Below are 22,059 nucleotides of genomic sequence, written 5' to 3'. Positions count from 1 at the left end.
TTCGACTTAAGGGGGGATGCCGGTTGATAGGGCGGGGTGGCGCATTGGCTCCGGTTTGAAGTCTGGTGGGTGGTGTGGGCGAGAATTGGGCGGCTTGCAAGGTGTATCTTCAATCTCGGTTGAGTCTTGAGATCTGCTGGACCTGGACCTGGACCAATGATCAATGATTGATTCCAAATTCCCAAAAGCTCTTAAGTATTGACTGAGTGGCTCAATGGCCCCTTCTTCTCCCGTAGTTGGTGGTTGTGGCTAGTGAGTGGGTGAATAATGAAGAATAAATATTGAGTGGCTTTTTTCCCGTCCATGGGTGTCAGTCCCACTCCCTCATTCCGGTCCTGCGTACAGTAGCGTCTCGGCTGATGAACCGTTTGAACGCCAATATCAGCTTCCGCATCACGTCGCCAATGCCAATGCCAGTGCCAGTGCCAGCGCCAGTACCAATGCTAATGCCAATGGCATACACAATTGTGGACCAGTTCGTCACGACTCACGCAGCTGTTGCAGCTTGCAGCTCGCAGCTCCTCCAGCAAAGAGCAGACGAGTAGATTAGCAGATGATCGATCCGATGTCTGCACCCTAGTCCTCAACTCCAACTGTGCCTCCAGATCGATCGACAGTCACCGCCGGAGCCGATGAGCACCTCCGTAATTGATAGCGACTCTGATATTGGACGGCATGTTCCAGCTGCGCGACCGACTTTCTGGGTCTAACCCGCAGGCCAGGCGCAGGCCTTGCACTCACACACGCAAAACTCACAGGCATTGCAGAGGACCGTGCGAGCAAATTCAAGCGCAAAGCGCCCCGCCAAAGAGTGCGGTGAGGAAGCCACCTCCGCGTCGGAGGCTTTTCTCTATTTTTAAAATAGCGTCAACTGCTCAAGGTCGGCGAGGTTTGCTTGGTGGGCCCCAGCCTCCCAGCCCCAGCCCCAGCCCAGCTTCCCAGCTTCCCGAGTACTGTACGGTACAGTACGTACCAGCACTCCCTTACGGAGTACAGTACCGTTCACCATCGCAGGGGTGTTAGCGTCCCGGAAATGCCAGCAGTTCTCAAACGTCTGCTGTTAACTCTCAACAATGCGCAGCGCAGCCTCCCGGACCCAGGGCCGTGTTCCAGCAGCGTTGTACAGCAGAAAACCTTGATTGTTGGATCCCAGAGATCAGAATAGAGATTGTGGGAAGCAGCAGGTTGCACGGAGATGCGCTCTGAGGTCCCAATGGCAGAGCTATTGGTTCTGCTCCGTTGGAAACTGCCCCTTGTGACCTTGTCGAGGTTGCAGTCCAGCTTTGACTTCAGACGACTCCGACACTTGCATCCCCAGGACCGGGTCGACTTCCAATCCGTGCCGCCCTCCCGCAGGGCCAAGGAGTGAAGCTTGGAAGTTGGGACTCCTCAGACGAGTGACTAGTCTGGACTTTGAAGGGACGGAAGGGAAGAGACGCTCGCGGAGATGCTGATATTGGCACTGCGCGTGCAACGTACGGTAAGGACTTCAAATTACCTACGGGTCGACAGCGACGACGTTGCAGGAGGTAGGGGCCTTGATGTGTTGCTCTTGCACGAGTGAGTGCTCAACGCAAGACACACAGAAGTGTAGAAGCTGCTTGACCTTCACATCTGATAGAAGTATTTCCGATGTCCTTCCCCCAAGTCACGGTCAACCACTCGAGCCTCGAAACCGATAACATACCGGTTTGGTGATCGCCAGGCCAGAGCGCCCTGGGTGGCGTCACTAACTTGATGGAGGCCGAAGCGGGAGCGTTGGCCGAGGGTCCCTCTCAACCTCCACTTTCCCACCTTTAGTTTTGCATCCCTTCGCTGCGCCAAAAACGCCGTGTGCAGACAGACATGTTTAGTATGTTTACATGCTTCACTTATGCGCCAATGACCGACCCCACCGCGGCCGGGGTGCTGCTGTGTATCCTTGACGCCTTTGACGCCCTCTCCCCCTCTCCCCTCCCTCCCCTCCCCACCAATTCGAGCCTGTGACAGCGGCAGACGAGAGCGACCTCCTCCTTCCCTGTCGATTCCCAGCAAGATTTGGCTCCAGTTTTCGCAAGCAATCCCTAAATCAGCCCCTGCTGCGTTTGCTCCCATCAATATCAGAACCGCCGTTTTTAATATAGGTTCCATCGACACCCCCCGCTTCACTCAATTGCAGTTATTGCACTTCGTGGAAGTGTTTGAAGATCAGAGATTATAATATCAGCTGAATTCCGGACCTGTGAATGGCGGTTCATTTCACCACCTGTTATACCACTGCTTCCTTTTGAAATCCTCAGTCTTTTAAGCAGCTCCCTTGGAACCCTATTTCCAAGCGACGATTCCCCGCTATCAACTCGAATGTACCACCAGGCCATTCTTACAACGAAAAGGACAACATTACACAAATACAACGTTCCACTCAACCCCTTCACCGCGAATCCATAATATCCTCCAATCTCTTATTGCCTTGGGGCAATTATTGAAATTCCTCGTCTGCTGCTCTTCACCCACGCGATTGGCGTATCGCGACAAACGACATCCCGTCTACCCGCAGGACTGAGCATCTTTTTAGAGATACAAACGCCAGATCCTCGAAATGGGGACGACGTTCATGACCATACATAGTCAGTACGATTTGTTATACTGAAAGGTGCTTAACTGCTAAACATCTCCTAGATCTTACCCCCGACGCCAACGTCTTGTTTGCTTCCGAGTAAGATCTACCCACCTACCTCCCAATATTTTTAACACATACTAAGGCGTCTATTCCAGGTCTATTGTGGATATCTTGGGCTATGATCCACGTCAAGTAATAGGCAGATCATGCTTCGATTACTTTCATCCTGATGAAGTACCATTTGCTCGCAATGTCCACAGCCGAGGAGTGCTACTCGACAAAGCTGCCGTTCTAAATTATGCCAGGATCCGAAACAGTGACGGGTTGTGGGTTGGCTGTGAATGTGTTTTCACAGTTGTGTATGAGGTTTTGGTTGCTTGCACGAGCATCTATAGGGGAGATGCAAAGAACGAACGTATGCTGCTAATCATCACATTTCACTGCATGCACTGACCCAGATTCAGGGCGAGCTGCGGAAGCTCCAGCTATCCGCCGTCTTTTTGCTTCGTCTCCACGAGACCCTCGATACCACATGTTGGAACATCTATCCTCAAAGTTCAGAACTCCTCCTCAAGCATCACTTCTTGAGCCTCGTGCAGCCTTGATCCTTAACCGATTCACGCGCACACTTACTGTCATGTATGCGACCAACGCTGTCTCAAGCATACTGGGAATAAAGCCAGAACAGTTCAAGGACAAGAGTTTCTACGAATGCATCCAAGAAAATTGCCTGATGGAGGCCATTCGATGCTTGGAGAGTGCCAAGGCCAACGACTCTATCGCCTATCTTCGATTTTGGTACCGCGATCCCCGCCGCCAAGAGGACTTTGATGAAGAGATGCGGGAGGCTAGTCAAAGCAGTGATTCTGAAGATGGTGGCGTGGAGCTCAATGGCCACATGGACGTTGACTCCGACCCTGTCGCTGAAGGTAGCACTTCTCACTTAGGACGTGATACTTCTGGAGACGATATGGCCATGGTGCGAAACACATCACCCAACCACTCAAGGAGAAATTCTCGCACCAACTCTGGAAAAAGCGCAGACATGGAAAGGAACTCATCCGATACCTTGTTCGACGGCTTGCGGGCTTCCTGTTCGTCAACCTCCTCGTTGGTCGGAGTCTCTCCCTCGGAGCATCGACGAAGGCGACAAGCCCAGGTTGCACCACGCGAGGTAGATCCTTACGAGATAGAAGCTGTCATTTCATGTACGTCGGATGGGTTGGTAGTAGTACTGCGCCGTGCTCGCCCAATGATTCCTTCCCTTCAGCCTCCCATACCCGTACCACACTTTCCAAACGGCCTTTTTGCAGCACCCTGGGGAGCAAATCCGATCAGGCCCCACCAGTATCAGCCAGATGCACGCAATCCTTTTTTACACGGACTTCGGGCGCCTCCAATCCCGCCAGGTGGCCCTCCGGTGGACGAATTCATGAATTCAATTCGAGAAGTTGCGGTATTTGCTTGGTCGTTGACGGGCATCAATGGAAACATTGCTTCGTACGGCCACGGTACTCCTCGGGGAGAAGCTGTCCCAGCTGCCGGGCTCCCTATTTGGGATCCCCTTGGACAGCCGAGTCCTGGTTATCTTCCACCGGTGAATCAAGCCCTCGAAAGATGGAGCCGGATTGGTCGGATGACGAAGGAACCTTATGATGGAAACAAAGTGTCTTATCAGCATGCCCATCAGGAGGCAAACATTCGGAACCAGAATGGCTTTGGCTCGGGGCCTATGGGACCTGATAACCCCCCTTCAACGGATTTCGCTCCCCACGCCAGCCAGCTCGCTCAAATTCATCAGGCTCAATTCCATAATCAGCATGAACTAGTCCAAGGACAAGGCGGGTGGTCAGCTAGGCCGCTAGCACAGGGTCCAACGGAAGGGACACGCGGGAATAGGCATCTTTGGTATTAAAAAGGGTTTCTGGCTGATGATCTGGGCCTATTCAGTGTTTGGCGCAGGCGGAGGCAATTTTGAGAAAGAACACTTTTACTCACCTGGGGATATACTTATATATGATTTAATGATATGTACAATGTACAAAAGAAGTCTCTGCTTACGCAGTATGAGTTTTTTAGAGGCTGAACCAAAAAAAGAGTGAATCTGTAAAGCACGTGACCAATACTCACGGTCTAGCCATATACAATCTAGCGTTAAAGCTTTGGCCAACACCGCGCAGCTTCATGAGGACAAGGTGGTGGAATTTGAGAGCTCAGAAGACGAAAATCTGAACATCGACGATTCTTCGATTTCGGGTCACACTGAGCAGATTTTGTCTTGAGAGTTACTCCTACAGGTCTCTGCATGGTGTGATTGCCCCTAAAACCACCCCTCGACAACACGATGGCATCGTCATCGAATCCATACGAGCACTACAACTCCCCCCAAGTCGAAGACGACGACTTCATAGATCCCGACGATGGTACACAGCTCTCAAACCCTCTCATTCAAACCACCTAAGCTAACAATCTCCCCCAGCGAACCTTGACGACCTCGACGACCCCATCCAACCCAGCTCCTCCCGTGCTCTCTTAACAGGCAACATCTCGTCCAGCTCCTCCTCCCGACCCCTCAACGAATCCTACCTCACCTCGCGCTTCCCCGGCGAAGACCGCCGCGCCCCTACAAACACAATTGATGAATCAGTATGGGAGACCCTGCGTCGAGATCTCCTCGCCGTCTGGTCCAAGATGCGCGAGGTCTTGTACCCTAAATACCTGTTCGGCGGCTCGATGCTAGAGAATACCACCAGTCTGCGCGGCGCGTATGAGAATATCAGAGGCGCAGGCATTTATGGGGCGAGGGATGAGCTGGTTGGTTTAGCTGGGAGAGCGCTGGATCCTGATGCGCTGTTGGCGCAGGGGAATATGAGCGAGGGATTGAGGGACTGGGATCTTTGGGGTCCGTTGGTGTTTTGTCTATTGTTGAGTCTGTTTTTAAGCTTTAGGGCCGATAAGGAGCAGAAGGAGTTGGTGTTTTCGGGGGTGTTTGCTATGGTTTGGATTGGGAAGGCGGTGGTTACTATGCAGATTAAGCTGTTGGGTGGGAATATGTAAGTGTTATTTGCCGAGGGGTGTGATGGGCTTGCTAATTGGGAGAGAAGTTCCTTCGCACAGAGCGTCTGTATCATCGGATACACGCTCTTCCCACTCGTCATTGCATCTCTGCTTTCAGTCTTCCATCTCCCTACCATCGCGAGGATACCCGTCTATCTTTTCCTTGTCGCTTGGTCGTTAGCGGCAGGAGTCAGTATTCTTGGTGGAAGTGGTGTGGTCAAAAACAGAGTTGGGCTTGCGGTCTACCCACTCTTCGTGTTCTATTTGGGACTGGGATGCTTATGTTTTATCAGCTAGGTTCTTATAATTGGAAAGTCAGGTTCGAGAATACAAGAGTCCAGCGAGATGGAACGCTGTTCTGATGGTGCGTAGTGTACTTTTACATCTGGCGTTCTTAACAATTAAAGATACCATTGGACCAGATCCTCGGACTTTGCTCATGATTTAGAATGTTGAGGTTTGTAGCTTTAGGAACCAAAACTCAATATACCAGTTGCAATGGAACATTTACGGAAGAATTGTTTGTCATTGTACGAGTCAATGATAGAACATTGATGATGTTCAGCTGAAAACACACTTCTCAATATATCGCAGTTTCATCCCATCTTTTCTCACTGTCAAGGACAATTTTATTGTCATTTCTACAAGGCTCCACTCTAGGAGTACAAAATGCGGTCAACTGCAAACAGTTCAAGATTTTGCAATAGACCTGCACGTCCGAACGCATTCCCCCCCCCCCCCCCCCCCCCCCCCCCCCCCCCCCCCCCCTGGTGTAAGGAAGGGTTCAAATTAAACAAAGGGGTTACGAGTCCATGTCCCCATGCGCTCACCCTGGTTCTTTGTTTGATCTTTGCCGCCGCTCTTCTAAGCGAAAGAAATATCTTTTATGGAGTGGGTATACGCTAGTTCCGTACCTTGCAAATGGGAAGCCCAGGCTGTGTGCCTGAATGTGTTTAATAATAAAAAACTAGGACATCAGCTGTGGAGGGGTGTTGAGAATTTCGACTCTACTTCTCTTTCCATGAAATAAATCAAGGTCCTGGAAAAATATTAGGCATATTGAATACAAGGAAATGATTAGAACAAGCTAATAGAATATAAAGCGGCCAATGCATGCTTCTCGAGGCGTGACCCAGTCACTTGGTACTCGATCACAAGGCTGAGATATGACGGATATCAGGCTGACAGCAGAGGTTGTCTCAAAGAAAAGTGCTGTGCAGCCGACTAAGAAATTAACAAAGAAAACCGGACAAATAATTTATTGCAAAGTTAATACTCGTGAATCTATCTTGAACAAATCACAAGTGAAGTCTAATTAATCCACTGTATAGCAAAATATTTGAAAATAAAACGACTGGCCAGCGCATCTCCAACACGCTAGCGTGACCTGCCTCGAGGCAAAACCCCGGGGGATACTCCGCCGAATCACACAGCCGCAAATTGCTTCCATCAGAGAGGCACAACGCAACTTCCAAACAAAACATTCACAACAACTTAATGGGGATCACGAGCCACATTGCTATGTCCTCGTCTGCCGCAGCAGACGCAGTTGCCCCCGAGAAAGCTGATCAGTCGCCCGTGAATCAAGATCCTGACCCAGACGTCATGGAATCCAATCACGACCTGCCAGCACGGACAATGGCCGACGCAGACAAGAAAGAGCAGACACAACTGGAGAAGGACGATCCAGCTACCACTGCTGCCAGGGAAGAACTGAAGCACACAAGCATCTCGGACAGAATTACTCCGACCAGTCGAGTCGAACCTCCTAACACTGAAGCTGAGCCCGAAGCTGAAGATAAGCCCATGGAAGAGAGAGCCAACACACCCGATGCTGAGCCCAGCGACGCACAAGATGAGGAGATGAGAGAGAGGTTATCGTCGCCGAAGAAGAAACGAGGTCGAGACCAAGATGACGATACTGGCAGAGAGTTGGACGATGGCGATGGCGACAAGCAAGGATCCGCAGCCGATGGCAGTGTCTTGAATGGTAACCGAACAATACGATCCGGGCCAGAAAAGAAGCGCCCTAGGGACACATCAGAGGACGAGGAGCTTTCAAAGAGTGCAGAGAAGGCTGCAGGGGAAAAGGTAGGATGTCTTGGCCAAACCTCTTGAGCCTCACAAGAGCTAATTGCCCCTTTACAGGCCGGCATATCTACGAGTCTGGCAGCAAAGGCAGCATCTACAGATAAGGAAGAAACCACCTCACAAAGATCCACTTCGGGCGGCAGCAAGCCACAAACATCAAAATCTGCATTTGCGAGCTCTGGCTTTGCATCTTTGGCGAACACTAGCACATCTCCGTTTGGCAGCCTTGGAGCAAGCAAGCCTAGCATATTCAGTTCGGGTGCTCAACCGGCTACATCTGGCTTTGGTGCATTAGCAGCAAAATCATCGAATACAACACCTACGACAACCAGCAGCGGATTCGGAGCTTTGGCCGGAGATAAGCCTGCCACCGGTTTTGGCTTTGGAAGCGGTACGACTTCAGGATTCGGTGGTCTCTCTGGCGGAAGTGCTTTCGGATCAAAACTTGGTAATGGCTTTGCAGGGGGGGCTGGTCCGAAATTGTCAAGTTTTGCTGCCCCCGGGAAGGATAACGAGATCATAGGGAGCAAGCCTGCCAAGGCATTCGGAGCTCCAGAGAGTGATGAGGATGAGGGAAGTGACGAAGATGACAGTGAAGGGGACGAGAATTCCGATGAGGACGAAGGTTTCGCAGAAGAGAAAAAGAAGTCCAAGCTTCACAAAAGTTTGTCTCTCTATCAAACCTACCACAAAACTTGCTGACTCTGTTGCTTTAGTCCATATTGAAGATGGAGAGGCTGGCGAAGCAACTCTCCTGCAATTGCGTGCTAAGCTATTTGCTCTTGACAAAGAAGCTGGCTGGAAGGAACGAGGAGTCGGAACACTCAAAATTAACGTCCCGAAGTCTTGCGTCAGCTATGATGAAAATGGCCAACCAATACCGGGCTCGTTCGATGCATCAGGACTCGAGGACGAAGATGCTGATCCAAATGCGCCCCAAGTCGCTCGTCTCATCATGCGCCAAGAGAACACGCATCGGGTAGTTTTGAATACCATGATCGTCCGAGCGATGGAGTTCAAGCCCAAGTCAGGTTCAAGCGCGGGTCAACTTATGTTTACGGCTTTTGAAGGCGATAAGGAACTCAAGCCCATAAACATGCTGCTCAAGGTAAGGTCCCCATGATCTCCAGGCATGTATTAGCTAACAACTGCTAGATGTCGGAACCAAATGGCAAGCTTTTCAAAGAAGAGATTGAATCCATTCAACATGAGCTTTAAACTAAGCCTTACCAGAGGACAGATAAACCACTACTTTCGACATACAACTGATATCACCGGAGTCGATTTCTTTTGTCCTAGAGATACATGAGATGTGTATGGTGGAATGGGGCTTTTTCAGTACTATTGGAGTGCTTTTGAGACAGGAGTTTTTAGGCATAAAGCATAGCGAAGGAAAACGTAAGGACGGGGACGGCATGGCTTTGACAGTGTGTATACCCATCACGCTCTCCGAATATGATACCATGCTTGGACGCAAAATACCACAGAAACAAGTAATGGACTGGTTTTCATGTCTTTTGAACCCCTTTAAGTGATGCACGTGATCGACGCGCCAAAACGCTCCACGCGAACGCGGTTTAAATGTCGTCAGGACTCGACCTTCATCAAACCGCCCTCCATGCTAACCCTTCACCCACCAAGCCTGCAATGCCAAAATTACAAGCTGCGACAGTATCCAACCAGATAGTTCGAAAACGCAAGCGAAAAGATGTTGCAGATACAGATTGCCCCTCCCCGGCAACGACCTCTGACGCTGGATCTGAGGCCTCATCTAGCATCTCCACAATCCCCACGAAAACGCAAGATGGCGGGGCAAAACCACGACGCACACCTAAACCCAAACCCAAAGCAAAGCAACCCCCTACACTCTCTCGCAATGCCTCCTCCTTCTCAACTCCCATCACAAGCGCGATCCCCTGGCCGGCATCCTTCCAAGCTCTCGAGAAGACACACCGAGCGCTCAATCTTGTCTTCACATTCTGCTCCACGCGGAAGCACTTGGCTACCACATTCAATACCATAAAGTCATCGGTGGAAGGACATATCAAGCGTGATTTGACAATTGAGGAGGTGGCTCAGATTGTAGCTCTGCGACCCGGTGGGATGAACCTTGCTTATGTAGATGAAGCCATGCTGCAAGTTGATGTCAGGGGGGCAGAAAGAGATGAGACATTTAAAGGCGGAAGAGCCAAGGATTGGCATGCTGCAGGCCCTCCTCCGGATGCCTCAGTTGGAGGCATCACGGGTGTAGAAGGACTTGGTTTCGGTGAAGGTGCAATCGAAGATGGAAAAGAGGTTCTCTTCTTCGAGTTCGTTGATGGAGACTTGAAGAGACAGGTACAGTCTAAGGCCACAGGCGAGGCAGTGAAAGCCACGAAAAAACTGAGGAATGAAGACTTGAAAATGCCGGTATTCAGTCAGAAGCAAATGATGCGTCTGATCGAGAAGCGGAATAGCAAGTTTACAAGTGCAATCAACGCTTTCTTGAATCGATGTCAGGCTGAGTACTTGGATCCGGAAGAGACGTTGAAGAAAGAGGCGGAAGCGTATATCCCGGAGCCGAGCTTCTCTCGAAGCACTACGCCCAGGCCAGATTTTAGTGTATTGCCGAAGACGATCCCAACGGAAAGAAAAGCTATTTCCGAGATTATCAAGGAGCTTAAGGATAGTGAGTGGTATACTGGGCAGATTGTTCCTGATGGTCATCGAGTATTCGATCCACAAGAAGCAATCTATGGCGACTTGAACTTCCAGCTCAGCCAAGATCTGGTCAATGCTTTGTATAACACCAAGAATATCACGCAACTGTACGCTCACCAGGCTGAAGCTATCAACAATTTGTATGATGGCCATCACGTTGTTGTAGCTACCTCGACAAGCTCGGGGAAGTCTCTCATTTACCAGATTCCTGTTCTCCATGAACTCGAAAGAGATCACAACACGAGAGCGATGTATATATTTCCCACCAAAGCTCTTGCGCAAGATCAGAGACGGAGTCTGAAGGAGATGATGAGATTCATGACCGGTCTCGAAGAAACCATTGTCGAGACTTTTGATGGAGATACTGACATGGCTGATCGGAATTTGATTCGTGAGGAAGGTCGAATCATCTTCACAAATCCAGATATGCTACACATCACAATTCTGCCACAAGAGGAGAGGTGGCGGACGTTTTTAAAGAATCTCAAATACGTGGTAGTTGATGAGATACACGTCTACAATGGGCTATTTGGTTCTCATGTAGCCCTGATCATGAGACGTCTAAGAAGGATATGTGCGGCCGTGGGAAACCGTCACATCAAATTCATCTCTTGTTCGGCGACAGTGGCGAATCCTGAGGAGCATTTCAAGACCATCTTCGGGATTGATAAAGTTCGTATGACGGACTTTGACGGCTCGCCATCTGGGAGAAAGGAGTTTCTGTGCTGGAATACACCTTTCAAAGATCCTGGAGACTCTGCTAGTGGTCGAGGAGATACAATGGCTGAGGCAGCGAGGCTGTTCTGCCAGCTGATTCTTAGAGGTGTCCGAGTTATTGCATTTTGTAGGATAAGGAAAGGCTGCGAAGCTCTCGTTGGAGCTGTGAAGTCAGAATTGACTACCTTGGAACGTCCAGAATGCATGGCTCGAGTTATGGGGTATCGAGGAGGGTACACACCTCAAGACAGACGACGTATTGAGAGCGAGATGTTCGAGGGGAAGCTCATGGGTATCATTGCCACCACTGCTCTTGAACTTGGTGTTGATATTGGCTCGTTGGATGCTGTGATCACAGTTGGCTTCCCATATTCAATCGCAAATCTGCGACAACAAAGCGGTCGAGCTGGTCGAAGAAACAAGGATTCGTTGTCTGTTCTTGTTGGGGATTGTTTCCCAACTGATCAGTTCTACATGCAGAATCCCGATGAGATCTTCACCAAGCCAAATTGCGAGCTGCAGGTCGACTTGCAGAACTTGCTCGTGCTGGAAGGCCACATCCAGTGTGCTGCGTACGAGATGCCGATCCGAGCAGACGAAGATGCTATTTATTTCGGCAAGAACCTTCGAGAAATAGCAGAAGAGAGGATGATCAAGGACGAACTTGGATTTTTTCATTGCCATGACCGCTTCCGCCCCGTTCCTTCCAAATATGTGGCGATCCGAGACACCGAGGAGGAACACTTCGCAATTGTTGATATCAGTCATGGCAAGAACATTGTCTTGGAAGAATTGGAAGCATCTCGAGCGTTCTTTACGCTGTATGATGGGGGTATTTTCCTCCACCAAGGCAATACATACTTGGTTAAAGAGTTCAACCCAGAGCGCAAGATCGCCAAGGTTGAGCTGGTCCGAGTAGATTGGACGACTTCACAGCGCGATTTCACCGATATCGATCCTATCGAGACGGAAGCCATTCGACGCATCCCCAAATCTCTCTCACGAGCTTTCTATGGAGCAATCAAGATTCAGCAAACAGTATTCGGTTTCTTCAAGGTCGACAAGAAGCGACGCATTCTAGATGCTGTACAAGTTGATAATCCTCCAATCGTCATTTTCAGCAAAGGCATGTGGCTCGATGTCCCCAAGCAAGCCCTCGATATCCTGGTTGAAAGGCGTCTTAGTGTAGCAGGTGCAATCCACGCCGCCGAACACGCGGTCCTAAGTCTCATGCCCAACTTCGTAGTCAGCATGCCAGGTGACGTCCGTACCGAATGCAAAGTCGGCCTGAAAGAATTCGCGCAGAAAGAATCTACCCGCAAACGGCCAGCTCGGCTGACATTCTACGATGCCAAAGGTGGCGCGGGAGGCTCTGGCATCAGCACCAAAGCTTTCGAGTTCATCGATTTGCTACTCAAGCAAGCAGTGCGGAGAGTGGAAGCTTGCCATTGTCATGAGGGCTGTCTGGAGTGCGTTACGAGTGAGCAGTGCAAGCATGCCAATGAGGTCATGAGTAAAGCGGGTAGCGAGGTAATTTTGAAGAGCTTGCTTAATATGGAGATTGACATCGATGCTTTGCCTATGGGGCCCGAAGAGCTGAGCCCTGCAGGAATTGAAACAGTCGTCTTGGCGCAACCGGTGTTGCCCAGGGGAAGAATGGTCGATGTCGTAGACGTCGATAGGAGCCTTGGCGGAAGGGAAGAGAGGATCGTGGGGAGGTTGGATGAAGATGGAGTTGAAACAGAGGTGGCGATTAAGCAAGAGCCAGAGGATTGAGAGCTTTGATATGATTGATGATTGATGGTAATGTTTACATATGGCGCAGCCTCGGTGTATAAGCAAGGTAGATGAGGTATAGGTCTCCTCATCGCAATCCATGGACTCTTCTCGAGGGTTGTAGGGACAGCTTTGGGCCTCGCTCGTACTATATGCAACTATTATGGATAAGACAGCAGCCAACTTCCTTCTGTAGCTCAGAGGGGTTGAAGCCACCTGACTGCGGTCCAACACCTTACTTCACAATGCCGTCTTCTTTGGAAGGTATTTCAAGAACAAGGTTGCTCGAGGAAAGTCTGTCCGAGTCTTATGTCGTTGGTTCTGCCACAAATAATTGTGTTTCAAGCACAATGAATTATTCCACCAACTATTCCAGCATTCAATGCTCCGCAGTTCTCGATTTAAGGACATTTAAAAATTTGGAGGGATATTTCGAGCAACGTCAGGCCCCCTTGAATCTAGCGAAGCTCCTCCTTTGAACCACGCAGCGCCGCATTTTTAAATCTAACCAATGACATATAGGCTGCCTAGAATAGGCGCATAAAACAGGAACCTCAAGCCTCCTAGTCCACTGTCCTCCTTCTCTTACAACATCATCGAACAGGCTTGACAGGAATACCTTTTGCCACTACAACTTCAACACCAGTTCTTTCAACTCGTCAACACCACACATCATCCCCCACATCCTATCGCAAACATGTTAGGTAGACATTCGAGAGTCTCCAAGTTAAAGGAGGATGCGTCGGAAGAGGACATCCCCGACTTCACTCGCCAAACATCCACCGCTAATTCTCGACGTCTGCTTGGTCCTACTTCTGCTCCTCGCACTGGGAACTTCCATCCTAGTAACCAGACCATCCCAGCGGAGGTCCATGGTAACGATGGAAGCGACGACGATGAAGGTTTATTTAAACCTCTGCTTTCTTATTCCTTCATCGATGGACTAACAGCTTCATCAGGTGGCGTTGCAGTGCTCTCTCATCCAATGAAGGCTTCAACAGAAGTCGTTCACGCCCCTCCTGCTCGCCGTGCTGCATCTTCGTCAAGCTCGTCTGGTCAACTTGTGCGTACTATGACCCCAAAGGAAGTCGAAGGCTGGGCGCACACTCACAACTGGGTGTTTCTGCAGTCCCTGAGCGTTTCGATGGCTGCTCACAACCTCGACGCTGATCCGCAAACTCCTGCTATCCACCATCCCATGATTGCGAGCACTCTGCGCACACCGTCTCCTAACTCTCCAATGGCTGCCTCTCCCGGCCCATCATACTTCATCTCCACGGGTCATCGCTCAACTCAAACCTCGCTCACGACGCCCGACCCCTCCCCAGCTTCAGGACAGAACCCCCAGTCCGCGCTGACCCCGACACCACACCCATTCCGACCAAACAACATGGTCTTGGAGAGAATGGGCCTCCAACTTGTTCCGCCCCCGCAGGGGCTGACTGGTAGCAATTACCTTGGTAGAAGACACACACCACTCAACGCTCGAGAAGTCGAAGGCCTTCTGGACTTCGAGAACTGCGCACTTTTCCTGACCAAGATCCCAGTTGAAGTTACTCTGCCCGAGTTATTCAGCGTTATCACTACCGGTGCAGTGTTTTGTCTTCACATCAACCCAGCTAACGGCATCCACACAACCATGGCAGCAAAGCTTGCGTTTATGGCTCCAGAAGCCGCGGCAGCGTTCCTTAGACAGATCCAAAGTCCACGAGGTGTCATTCTTCATGGACAACCCATTCAAGGCCGATATAATCGAAATGGATACGTTCGCAACGAGAACATCTGGCAGTCCCGAGTCCTCGAAATCGTTGGTCCGACTCCCATGATGACTCTGGAGTACTGGACCTCTCACTTCTCGAAGTTCTCGGAGTTTGAATTAGAGGCTTATCGATTAGCGTCCACCAATGTTGATGGTGTGAGTTTTATGCAGTTTCGGTTCGCTCGTATCGATGGTCAGGCTCAGACTTGCCTGCAGTGCATCAGAACCGATCCAAGTCTTTCTGGTGTTGTCCAAGCAAGATATGGTGTCGATCCTTGTGGTTCGACTGCTTCTTAAGCATTCGCAACATTCGGAAGGCCGAATGCGATTTCTGGAGCCGTAGGGATTGGTACTTTTGGCTTCTTACCTGATCGGTTTCTCTTTTTCTAGTATTTTTATTTGTTGACGTTTTTGAGCATATTATGGGCGAAATCAGCCTTGAATAATCACATGATACCCAGGAGCACAGGTCATTTGGATTGGATGCGCTTTGGGTCCCTTACGGATTTGAGAAGGTAGCTAGACAGAAGGACTGCAACGTCTGCAAATTCAGCAACAGTCTATTATGTCCAACGATATATGAACTACGAATACATAAAACAGTTCCCTGACGTCTTTTTTGTTCTCTAAGTTGAAATTTATCTACATAGTATACGAATTATTGAGGCGAACATCGGGGGCGGTGTCTTATTCGTTCGCTTAAATTATTACTTAGCCGAGATAAAAGGGGCTCACATCGCCTTCGACTTAATAATAGGTGTCTCTTCTGTAATGGGGTTTGCGTGTAGGGTTTCCCAAGATATCTTAGAAGTCCTAGGCAGGTATGAATTAAAAGTCTAAAGGTTTCTGCCCCTCCGGTTCAGAGCCAACGGCCAACATTCTTGTGTATCTTCCATACCGAGCCATATGACCGTTCCTTGTACGCAGTAAGAGAATCGGGGATAAATATGACTTGGGAAACATGGATTTATGTACATGTGACACTAAAACTTAGAAACTGCGACATAACAATAGAGCCCTCAACATTTCTTCATTAAAAAACTAGTAGATTGTCAAAACTCCAATTGGCATCTCATCTAGAATTGCAGCTAGTGCATGGGGGAGCTCGACAGAAAACTCCCTTTCTTTCATAGCACGACACTATTAAGTTGTGACCCTTAGATCGGGTGTCCCTTTGCCATGTCACTTAAGAGCCATTACAGTGTTTTTGAAGCAAAAGGGGAAGACAACAAGTCCAAGAGAACTTCTCCGTGAGATAAATTGCTCGTATCTTGTCTGGATCCTCCAGCATCGGCTCAATCCTGTGAGACTCTCGGTTAGATAGACACCGCAGCATTTCTCTGTGTTGATTTAAATCTACCAGACATGCGTTCGCGTCCCCGCTAGGATGCCCTTGGTTCTTGGTCGAGATTTCCTAGTATCTGACCCCGAGCTCCCGTATGCTGTAGAAGACAGACTCCCAAATAGAAATTCAGAAAATTTTCTCGCTCAAAATTGCGTCTGCAATATTGGTCAGTGCTTCACAGCACTCCACAATGAGCGGTTACCGGGTTGTGTACCTGGGGAAAAGCAATATTTCCCAACAGCTTGTGTTATTGGTGTTTCTAACAAGAACTCCGCCGGCCAGGGATTCCTCTTGCTTGTATTGATTGGCAAGAGCAAACTTACCCTCAAGCAATCCATCAATAGGAAGTAATTCACCTGCACAATACAATCCGGGAGGAGGCAATCATTTTGAAAGAGAAAATCCATTACTTAGAGGACTTCCAGTGGCAAATCAAATTGATTTCTACAGGCTTTATAACCGTCTCACCTGCCCACAATAGTGTAGAAAACTTAGACTTAAATCGATTATTTCCCAAATAGCTTGCTAGAGACTGCTGTATAAAGAATCAATAGACAATCTGATCTGGAATTTGAGAAGATCCTAGGGAGTAGCCCTCACTAGATCTTGTTGTGGAATGTTGCTGTTTCTAGTCATGTGTTCAACCCCTTTCCTGCAAGCCTCTCTTCCAAACATCTCTTCAGCAGACATATTCAAACACGTTAGAAACAAGTAAATAAGCGAATTTCTCAAAATTTTGATAATCGGTTTGAGTCGTATGTCTCGGGGCGATTTGTGGCGGTGAATGACGGCGCGAAAATTTTGATGTAAATTTGTAAATTTGTTGACAAGAGGCATCTTTCCAAGATTGGACACGTATTTGGTGGTCAAGTCCTCGTTCGGTTCCATCTTCCTACCTCAACCACCAGCCATACATCCAAGGTTAAGATCAATACCACAAAGGGACCCCCATCTGGACTCTTTTTGCAAGACTTATCTCCAGAGCTTGCTAGCTGCGCGATACCTTTCGAAGCACTCTCACACATCTTCCGTCACGCCCTCCACTTCCTTTGCAGTGCGTTCGTTGGTCTGCAAGTTCTCCATACCTGTCTTAAGTGGATTAGCACATCCAAACTTGTCTTTTGCAGTCATCCAAATTTCGCAGTCTCCCACTCAACAAACTCCCTGCAAAGCGACATTCTCCTAGATTTCAGGCATGCCTTCTCCCAACTCAAACCAGATCCCACAGCAAGGAGCTCCGAAAACACCTGTTAATTACCAAATGAGACATGGCTCTGGTAAGCTCTACTTTGTTGTCACCAACTGAGCATACTGATCAATGCATAGGTGTCCCCATCCCTCCTTATCCCCTAATTGGCGAGTCATTCGTCGAATTCGCAACCGCTCAGCAAGAAGCAGCCAGAACTCATGCCTATTTTCGTGAGCACCACGGCATGGAGGTGGACGCGTTTGGATTTGCGCAATTCCACCGACGCCCTGAACCAGCGGCAAACCAGCTCGAGGGCGCACAGGAATCCAACATTGAAACAGCGCAGGTAGAAGAACCACCTTCATCCCTTGCTCTCGAGTCCGCGCGCGTTCTGTAAGTATTGGATGAACGTTCCGAGAAGAGCTACGCTGATACTGTTTCTCAGATCCGAGGAGGAGGATGATGCCCAGTATGAGCAGATGGGAGAATCCGATCAAGCTCGTAATCCATACGAGCTGAATTCTCGGCCGATCATCTCGAGGGAAAATCCCGAGTTCAGAGAGGTAGCATTGCGCCTAGAATCCATGCAAGAATCATCTGGTCTTGCTTCTATTCAGACGCCTCCATCGGGAAGAACGTTCAGACCATCCATGATGGCCCTCGAGAAGTACGGCCTCGTTGATCGGCCAAGCCGAGACTCGAAATACCTTGGCCATAAATTCAAGGAGCACCGGCACGCTGTGCCAGACGCCTTGAATTGTGGCCTCTGGCTCTCATGCCTTGATCCCATGACCACGGTAGAAGAACTCTTTGGTGTAATTCGGACAGGTGCTGTGTACGCCTTGAATATTACGCCTCCGCAGGATGGCTATCCTACAGCAGCTGCAAGTGTCTATTTTATGGCGCACTCCGGTGCTGAGCAGTTCCTCGGGCAGGTAAATAGCCGCCAAGGTATTATCATCCGATCCTCGAGGATTAAGGCCATCTACAACAAGCATGGGCAGGAGCAGCAGTCGAATCTCGAGCGAACCCGTGTTTTGCGTATTTCGGGGCCCGCTCAAGAGATGACCCGCGACTTCTGGGAGAAGTTTTTTGAACGGCGTGTCGACTACCAACTGAGCCATATTATGCAAAGATCAAGGAATGGTGGTCGGCGGGACATGGAGTTTGGCTTTGCACGAATCGACGGTCAAGCCTGTTCCGTCAAACTCGCGATTGAGGCCGAACCGGCCTTCCGTGGAATTTTTCAAGTAGGTTACGGCAAGGATCCTTGTGACCCACATGGGAGACCACAGTAAGCGGTGTTGAGGTTGGAGCCTTGCTTGCGTGCCAGGGAAGGAATGATGATTGATGACTGGTGGACATCCAAGGAGAATATTGGGAAATGGAGTTGGATCCTCGAGAGTGAAGCAATGGATGCTTCCTTAGAATAGAACAAACAAAGGAACTTGGCCATTTGGAAAATGTTGTCCAACACTAGCCTGATAGAGTGGAAGGCTTTTGTTGTGAAGCTCATCCTCTAAGGCAGTCTAGATTCCTGTCTCGCCCGTTTAGTGACTAATAAGGAACGTGAACAAAGACCCACTGCAACTGATATGCATCTGCTAAAGTAAAGGTGAGCAAACTGGCAAGGGTGAGCCGACTGATCAAGTTGCCAATCCATGTGACTGAGGGTCCTGTCCAGTGACCCAATGGGGGTTGTATAGACATCACGTGACGTGTATCGAGCTCTTTTTCTCATCTGACATTCTTGCTTCATGCAAGGTTGTGCTAGCAGCACGCTACCCCGCACGCAAGCGGAGGCTAAGTATCTGCGTTCCGAAAAGTGGTGCGTTAGCTGCGCAGGCCACGAGGTTATAGCCCCCGAAACACTATGCTGGCAGCCATTTAGTAAACAACCACGTCGACTTTTCGTCCTTGCCGGAACAACACAAAGGCCTCAACTTCAAAGATTCGGTCTGTTGCTGTGGTATTCAAAATTTTGTTGCTGGACCAGAGAAAGGGTTTATTGTCGTACAAAAGGAGCCTCTCCGGGCTGGCTTCTCGCCAGAACCATCTCCTTTCGGACTCACCCTACAATTTCCCCGACTTCAACTTGCAATTGTTGTGTTTGTGTTCACAAAACTGTTTCTCGCGAGGCTCATCGTCATAGGAACCCAACTGTGTCGCTTTCTTCAACTCGAAGATCCAACGACGCCAAGTCTCGTCAAGACTTGAATCGAACTTGAGAAAGAGAGGACCCAAGTCAACATACGTCTAACAAGATCAGAAACCACCTCGATCTATAGGACATAAAGCTCAAGATGGCTCTCAAGGACGCGGATCTTGAGGGATGTTCTTCTCGATCTCCAAAGCAACGACAAGATTCGGGGTACGCGTCTATCGGCCCGGGTGAGGAGAGCCAACTCACCAGGAGTCTTTCCCTGGTCACGACTCGTAGCGCAACACGCGTTCCAGAACATGTCGGCTCAATCAACATACCTCAATTGCTCTCCTGGAAAGACGTTCAAACACGAGGAAAGGTTGATCTTGTATTTCATGGCGATGGTAGTTCTCAAGGCAAGACACTCGACCCCAGCCAACAAAGAAACCTTTGCTCACTGAACCGCAGATCGCGTCCTCGATGCTATGATCCCCCTAACGGCTCCAGGATCAGCGGTAGCAAAGCCATCTCGTTTCGAAGACACTTTCGATCGGATGCGGAAGATTCAACTGAAGCATAGGCCAGCACCGATCACAACCACATCCAGCGTTGGTAGTTGTGCCCAAAAGGACTCGATCAACTCTGCCAAGGAGGATATCCGCAGCGAGCCACCAAGTGCATCTTCTAACGTGACTACATGGTCGTCGCTCTTTCACAATCCTAGCTCTTCTGTAGCAATCTCGAATGCTTCACTCGAAGTCGCTGCCGATGAGGCAACCTCATACCAAGATTCAACGCGTAAGCAAGAGATCTTGCACCTGCCCACTTGGAGAAGTCCAGCCAAGGCTGCTCAAGAGAATGGCCACCGACACATCTTGACCGCCAATCGAGTCTCTTCACCCGAGCAGACAGATAATATACGCGCCGACGTGATTGCAGCCACAGTGAAGGCACGACAGGCAGTAATTGAGATGCAATTCGGTCCTGGAACACTTCAATCGTTTCATCCATCGCATAGAGCACTTCGACGACAGGGTGTTCTCCCAAATTACGATGTCAACAGTGTATCCACCTGCCCTACTCGATCGACTACCCCTCCAACATATCTGGGAGATCCATCCTGCGAACGCAACCGCAGTGCGAACATACCCGAGGAGGAGAATTGTGCTCTCTGGGTCTGTGGTCTTCCTGGACATGTAACCTATAAAGGACTCCTAGCTGCGATTCGGGGCATGGGTAAGATCTATGCATCAGTCATTAATCCGCCAACTGGAGAGATCAAGACCAGCGCTGCAAAAATCGTGTTCTTCCAGAGATTCCAGGCAGAAAAGCTGTTTGATGTTATCGAAGCCGGCCAATTCGTCGTGTTGGGGAAGGTCGTAAACAGGGTCGCATGGAACAAAATCAAGAGCAGTGCCTATCCTCACCTATGCCATAGCCGTGCGATCCGAATTACTGGTCCTCGCAATTTGATGGATTTTGATTTCTTCGAAAAGTTCTTCCTCCACAAGTTTGAATATGATCTGGACAGAAGAGGAGTGGTTTTCTGCAACCGCCCCGGTCTGGTTTCTCATGAGTGGCACTTTGGATCCCTCCGTTGCCAGGTAAGTTTATCTTCACACTAATTTGCTGTTCGATTGTGTGGGAGCTGAGAGTCAGGGAACTTGTCGGGAGCTTGTCAGGGCTTGCATGCGCATTTGTCTCGCGAGCTTGGCCCTCAACTCCGAGTTCCCTCTACGAAGTCAGCAATTATACATGCTAACTTGGTGATAAAGGCAGCTTCTGCGAAGACAGCGATCGAGCGGGAGTTTAAAGGCATATTCGAGGTGGAGTGGGCGGTTGACCCGTGCGAGTTTCTCTGAATTCGGATGCTCAAGAAGGCCTTTGTTGCTTCCCCCGCACATGGGAACCTGGAGTCATGGGCAGAGACACATTCGCGGAACGGAAATGTTGTATGATTTCATGATGGCGGAATCGGTACTCGGTGGTTAGATATTTTCCTTTTCTGGTGTGGGAGTAATCTGAGGGGCTGGTGACTAAACCCTTCTGCCGAAGGTGGTTTCTATGCATTGTAGTCAGCTTCAGGCCAGCCATTGCACGGTGGTACATAGCAAGAAAAGAAAATGAGAATTGACCTCAATCTAAAAGGAAAATCGCGATCGACCATCCTCGTGCCAGGTCATAGTCATCTTCACTCATTGTGTGATGGCTGTCCTCTCCCCATGTGCTATATTTTTGTTTCGACTGTCACTTTTAGTGGTCGTAGATACTTATTTTCTCACTTTGTCCTCGATGTGAATCTGTGTCCACTGGCTGGCGGGACAAAGCACAGTCTGTAAGGGGACTTGACAGTATGGATCAAGTTGCTATTTCGTGTTTCAGCTTCTCAGGTTTTTTTGATGCCACTTGGCTGCACTTCAGACCGACTGATCGAGATCTGCATTGTTGATTCCATGAATCTGAGAACCGGGCCCGCGTTTCGCTTTGTGACCTTGATCAGAGGTTCTGGGATAGTTGAAAGACTCAACAAACAAATTTGACATTGGACAAGGTTATTTTCAATTGAAATGGTTGTAGAGATGCAGCGTGTTCATGAAGAGTTGTTGTTGATGAAGGTTCTCGGTGAAGTGTCGTCGAAATTGACGAAAGGCTGGGGTCCGATATAGGATCTGGGTCACGTGTA

At 49.4% G+C, this 22,059-nt stretch overlaps 7 protein-coding genes across 7 annotated transcripts; all 7 read left to right on the top strand.

The window, feature by feature from the left end:
• Window positions 1–2,578: 2,578 nt before the first annotated feature.
• K444DRAFT_547847 (uncharacterized protein) lies at window positions 2,579–4,514 on the top strand (the record flags this gene model as incomplete). Its single annotated transcript, XM_024876334.1, has 4 exons — window positions 2,579–2,606; window positions 2,659–2,695; window positions 2,755–3,014; window positions 3,064–4,514. The coding sequence occupies 4 exons, from the start codon at window positions 2,579–2,581 to the stop codon at window positions 4,512–4,514; spliced, it is 1,776 nt and encodes a 591-aa protein (XP_024727401.1).
• A 296-nt stretch (window positions 4,515–4,810) lies between these two features.
• Window positions 4,811–6,250, top strand: K444DRAFT_670202 (Yip1-domain-containing protein). The gene is made up of 3 exons (XM_024887599.1): window positions 4,811–5,022; window positions 5,079–5,652; window positions 5,704–6,250. The coding sequence occupies exons 1-3, from the start codon at window positions 4,944–4,946 to the stop codon at window positions 5,951–5,953; spliced, it is 903 nt and encodes a 300-aa protein (XP_024727400.1). The 5' UTR covers window positions 4,811–4,943; the 3' UTR covers window positions 5,954–6,250.
• Window positions 6,251–7,099: 849 nt separating this feature from the next.
• On the top strand, window positions 7,100–9,254 carry K444DRAFT_621866 (uncharacterized protein). Its single transcript, XM_024881993.1, has 4 exons — window positions 7,100–7,747; window positions 7,805–8,411; window positions 8,464–8,855; window positions 8,903–9,254. The coding sequence occupies exons 1-4, from the start codon at window positions 7,154–7,156 to the stop codon at window positions 8,963–8,965; spliced, it is 1,656 nt and encodes a 551-aa protein (XP_024727399.1). The 5' UTR covers window positions 7,100–7,153; the 3' UTR covers window positions 8,966–9,254.
• Window positions 9,255–9,356: 102 nt separating this feature from the next.
• On the top strand, window positions 9,357–13,190 carry K444DRAFT_621864 (DEAD/DEAH box helicase-like protein). The gene has a single exon (XM_024881992.1). The coding sequence runs from the start codon at window positions 9,395–9,397 to the stop codon at window positions 12,938–12,940; it is 3,546 nt and encodes a 1,181-aa protein (XP_024727398.1). The 5' UTR covers window positions 9,357–9,394; the 3' UTR covers window positions 12,941–13,190.
• A 13-nt stretch (window positions 13,191–13,203) lies between these two features.
• On the top strand, window positions 13,204–15,306 carry K444DRAFT_621863 (uncharacterized protein). The gene is made up of 2 exons (XM_024881991.1): window positions 13,204–13,842; window positions 13,900–15,306. The coding sequence occupies exons 1-2, from the start codon at window positions 13,638–13,640 to the stop codon at window positions 14,994–14,996; spliced, it is 1,302 nt and encodes a 433-aa protein (XP_024727397.1). The 5' UTR covers window positions 13,204–13,637; the 3' UTR covers window positions 14,997–15,306.
• Window positions 15,307–17,285: 1,979 nt separating this feature from the next.
• On the top strand, window positions 17,286–18,761 carry K444DRAFT_269587 (uncharacterized protein). Its single transcript, XM_024871465.1, has one exon. It carries the CDS (start codon window positions 17,638–17,640, stop codon window positions 18,529–18,531), a length of 894 nt encoding a protein of 297 aa, XP_024727396.1. The 5' UTR covers window positions 17,286–17,637; the 3' UTR covers window positions 18,532–18,761.
• A 900-nt stretch (window positions 18,762–19,661) lies between these two features.
• On the top strand, window positions 19,662–21,125 carry K444DRAFT_269589 (uncharacterized protein). The gene has a single exon (XM_024871466.1). It carries the CDS (start codon window positions 19,862–19,864, stop codon window positions 20,999–21,001), a length of 1,140 nt encoding a protein of 379 aa, XP_024727395.1. The 5' UTR covers window positions 19,662–19,861; the 3' UTR covers window positions 21,002–21,125.
• The last annotated feature ends 934 nt before the right edge of the window (window positions 21,126–22,059 follow it).

This window comes from Hyaloscypha bicolor, assembly GCF_002865645.1.
Source record: "Hyaloscypha bicolor E unplaced genomic scaffold K444scaffold_183, whole genome shotgun sequence".
Taxonomy (NCBI): domain Eukaryota; kingdom Fungi; phylum Ascomycota; class Leotiomycetes; order Helotiales; family Hyaloscyphaceae; genus Hyaloscypha; species Hyaloscypha bicolor.
The sequence above is the reverse complement of the archived record's forward strand: the minus strand, read 5'-3'. Positions and strand labels throughout refer to the sequence as shown.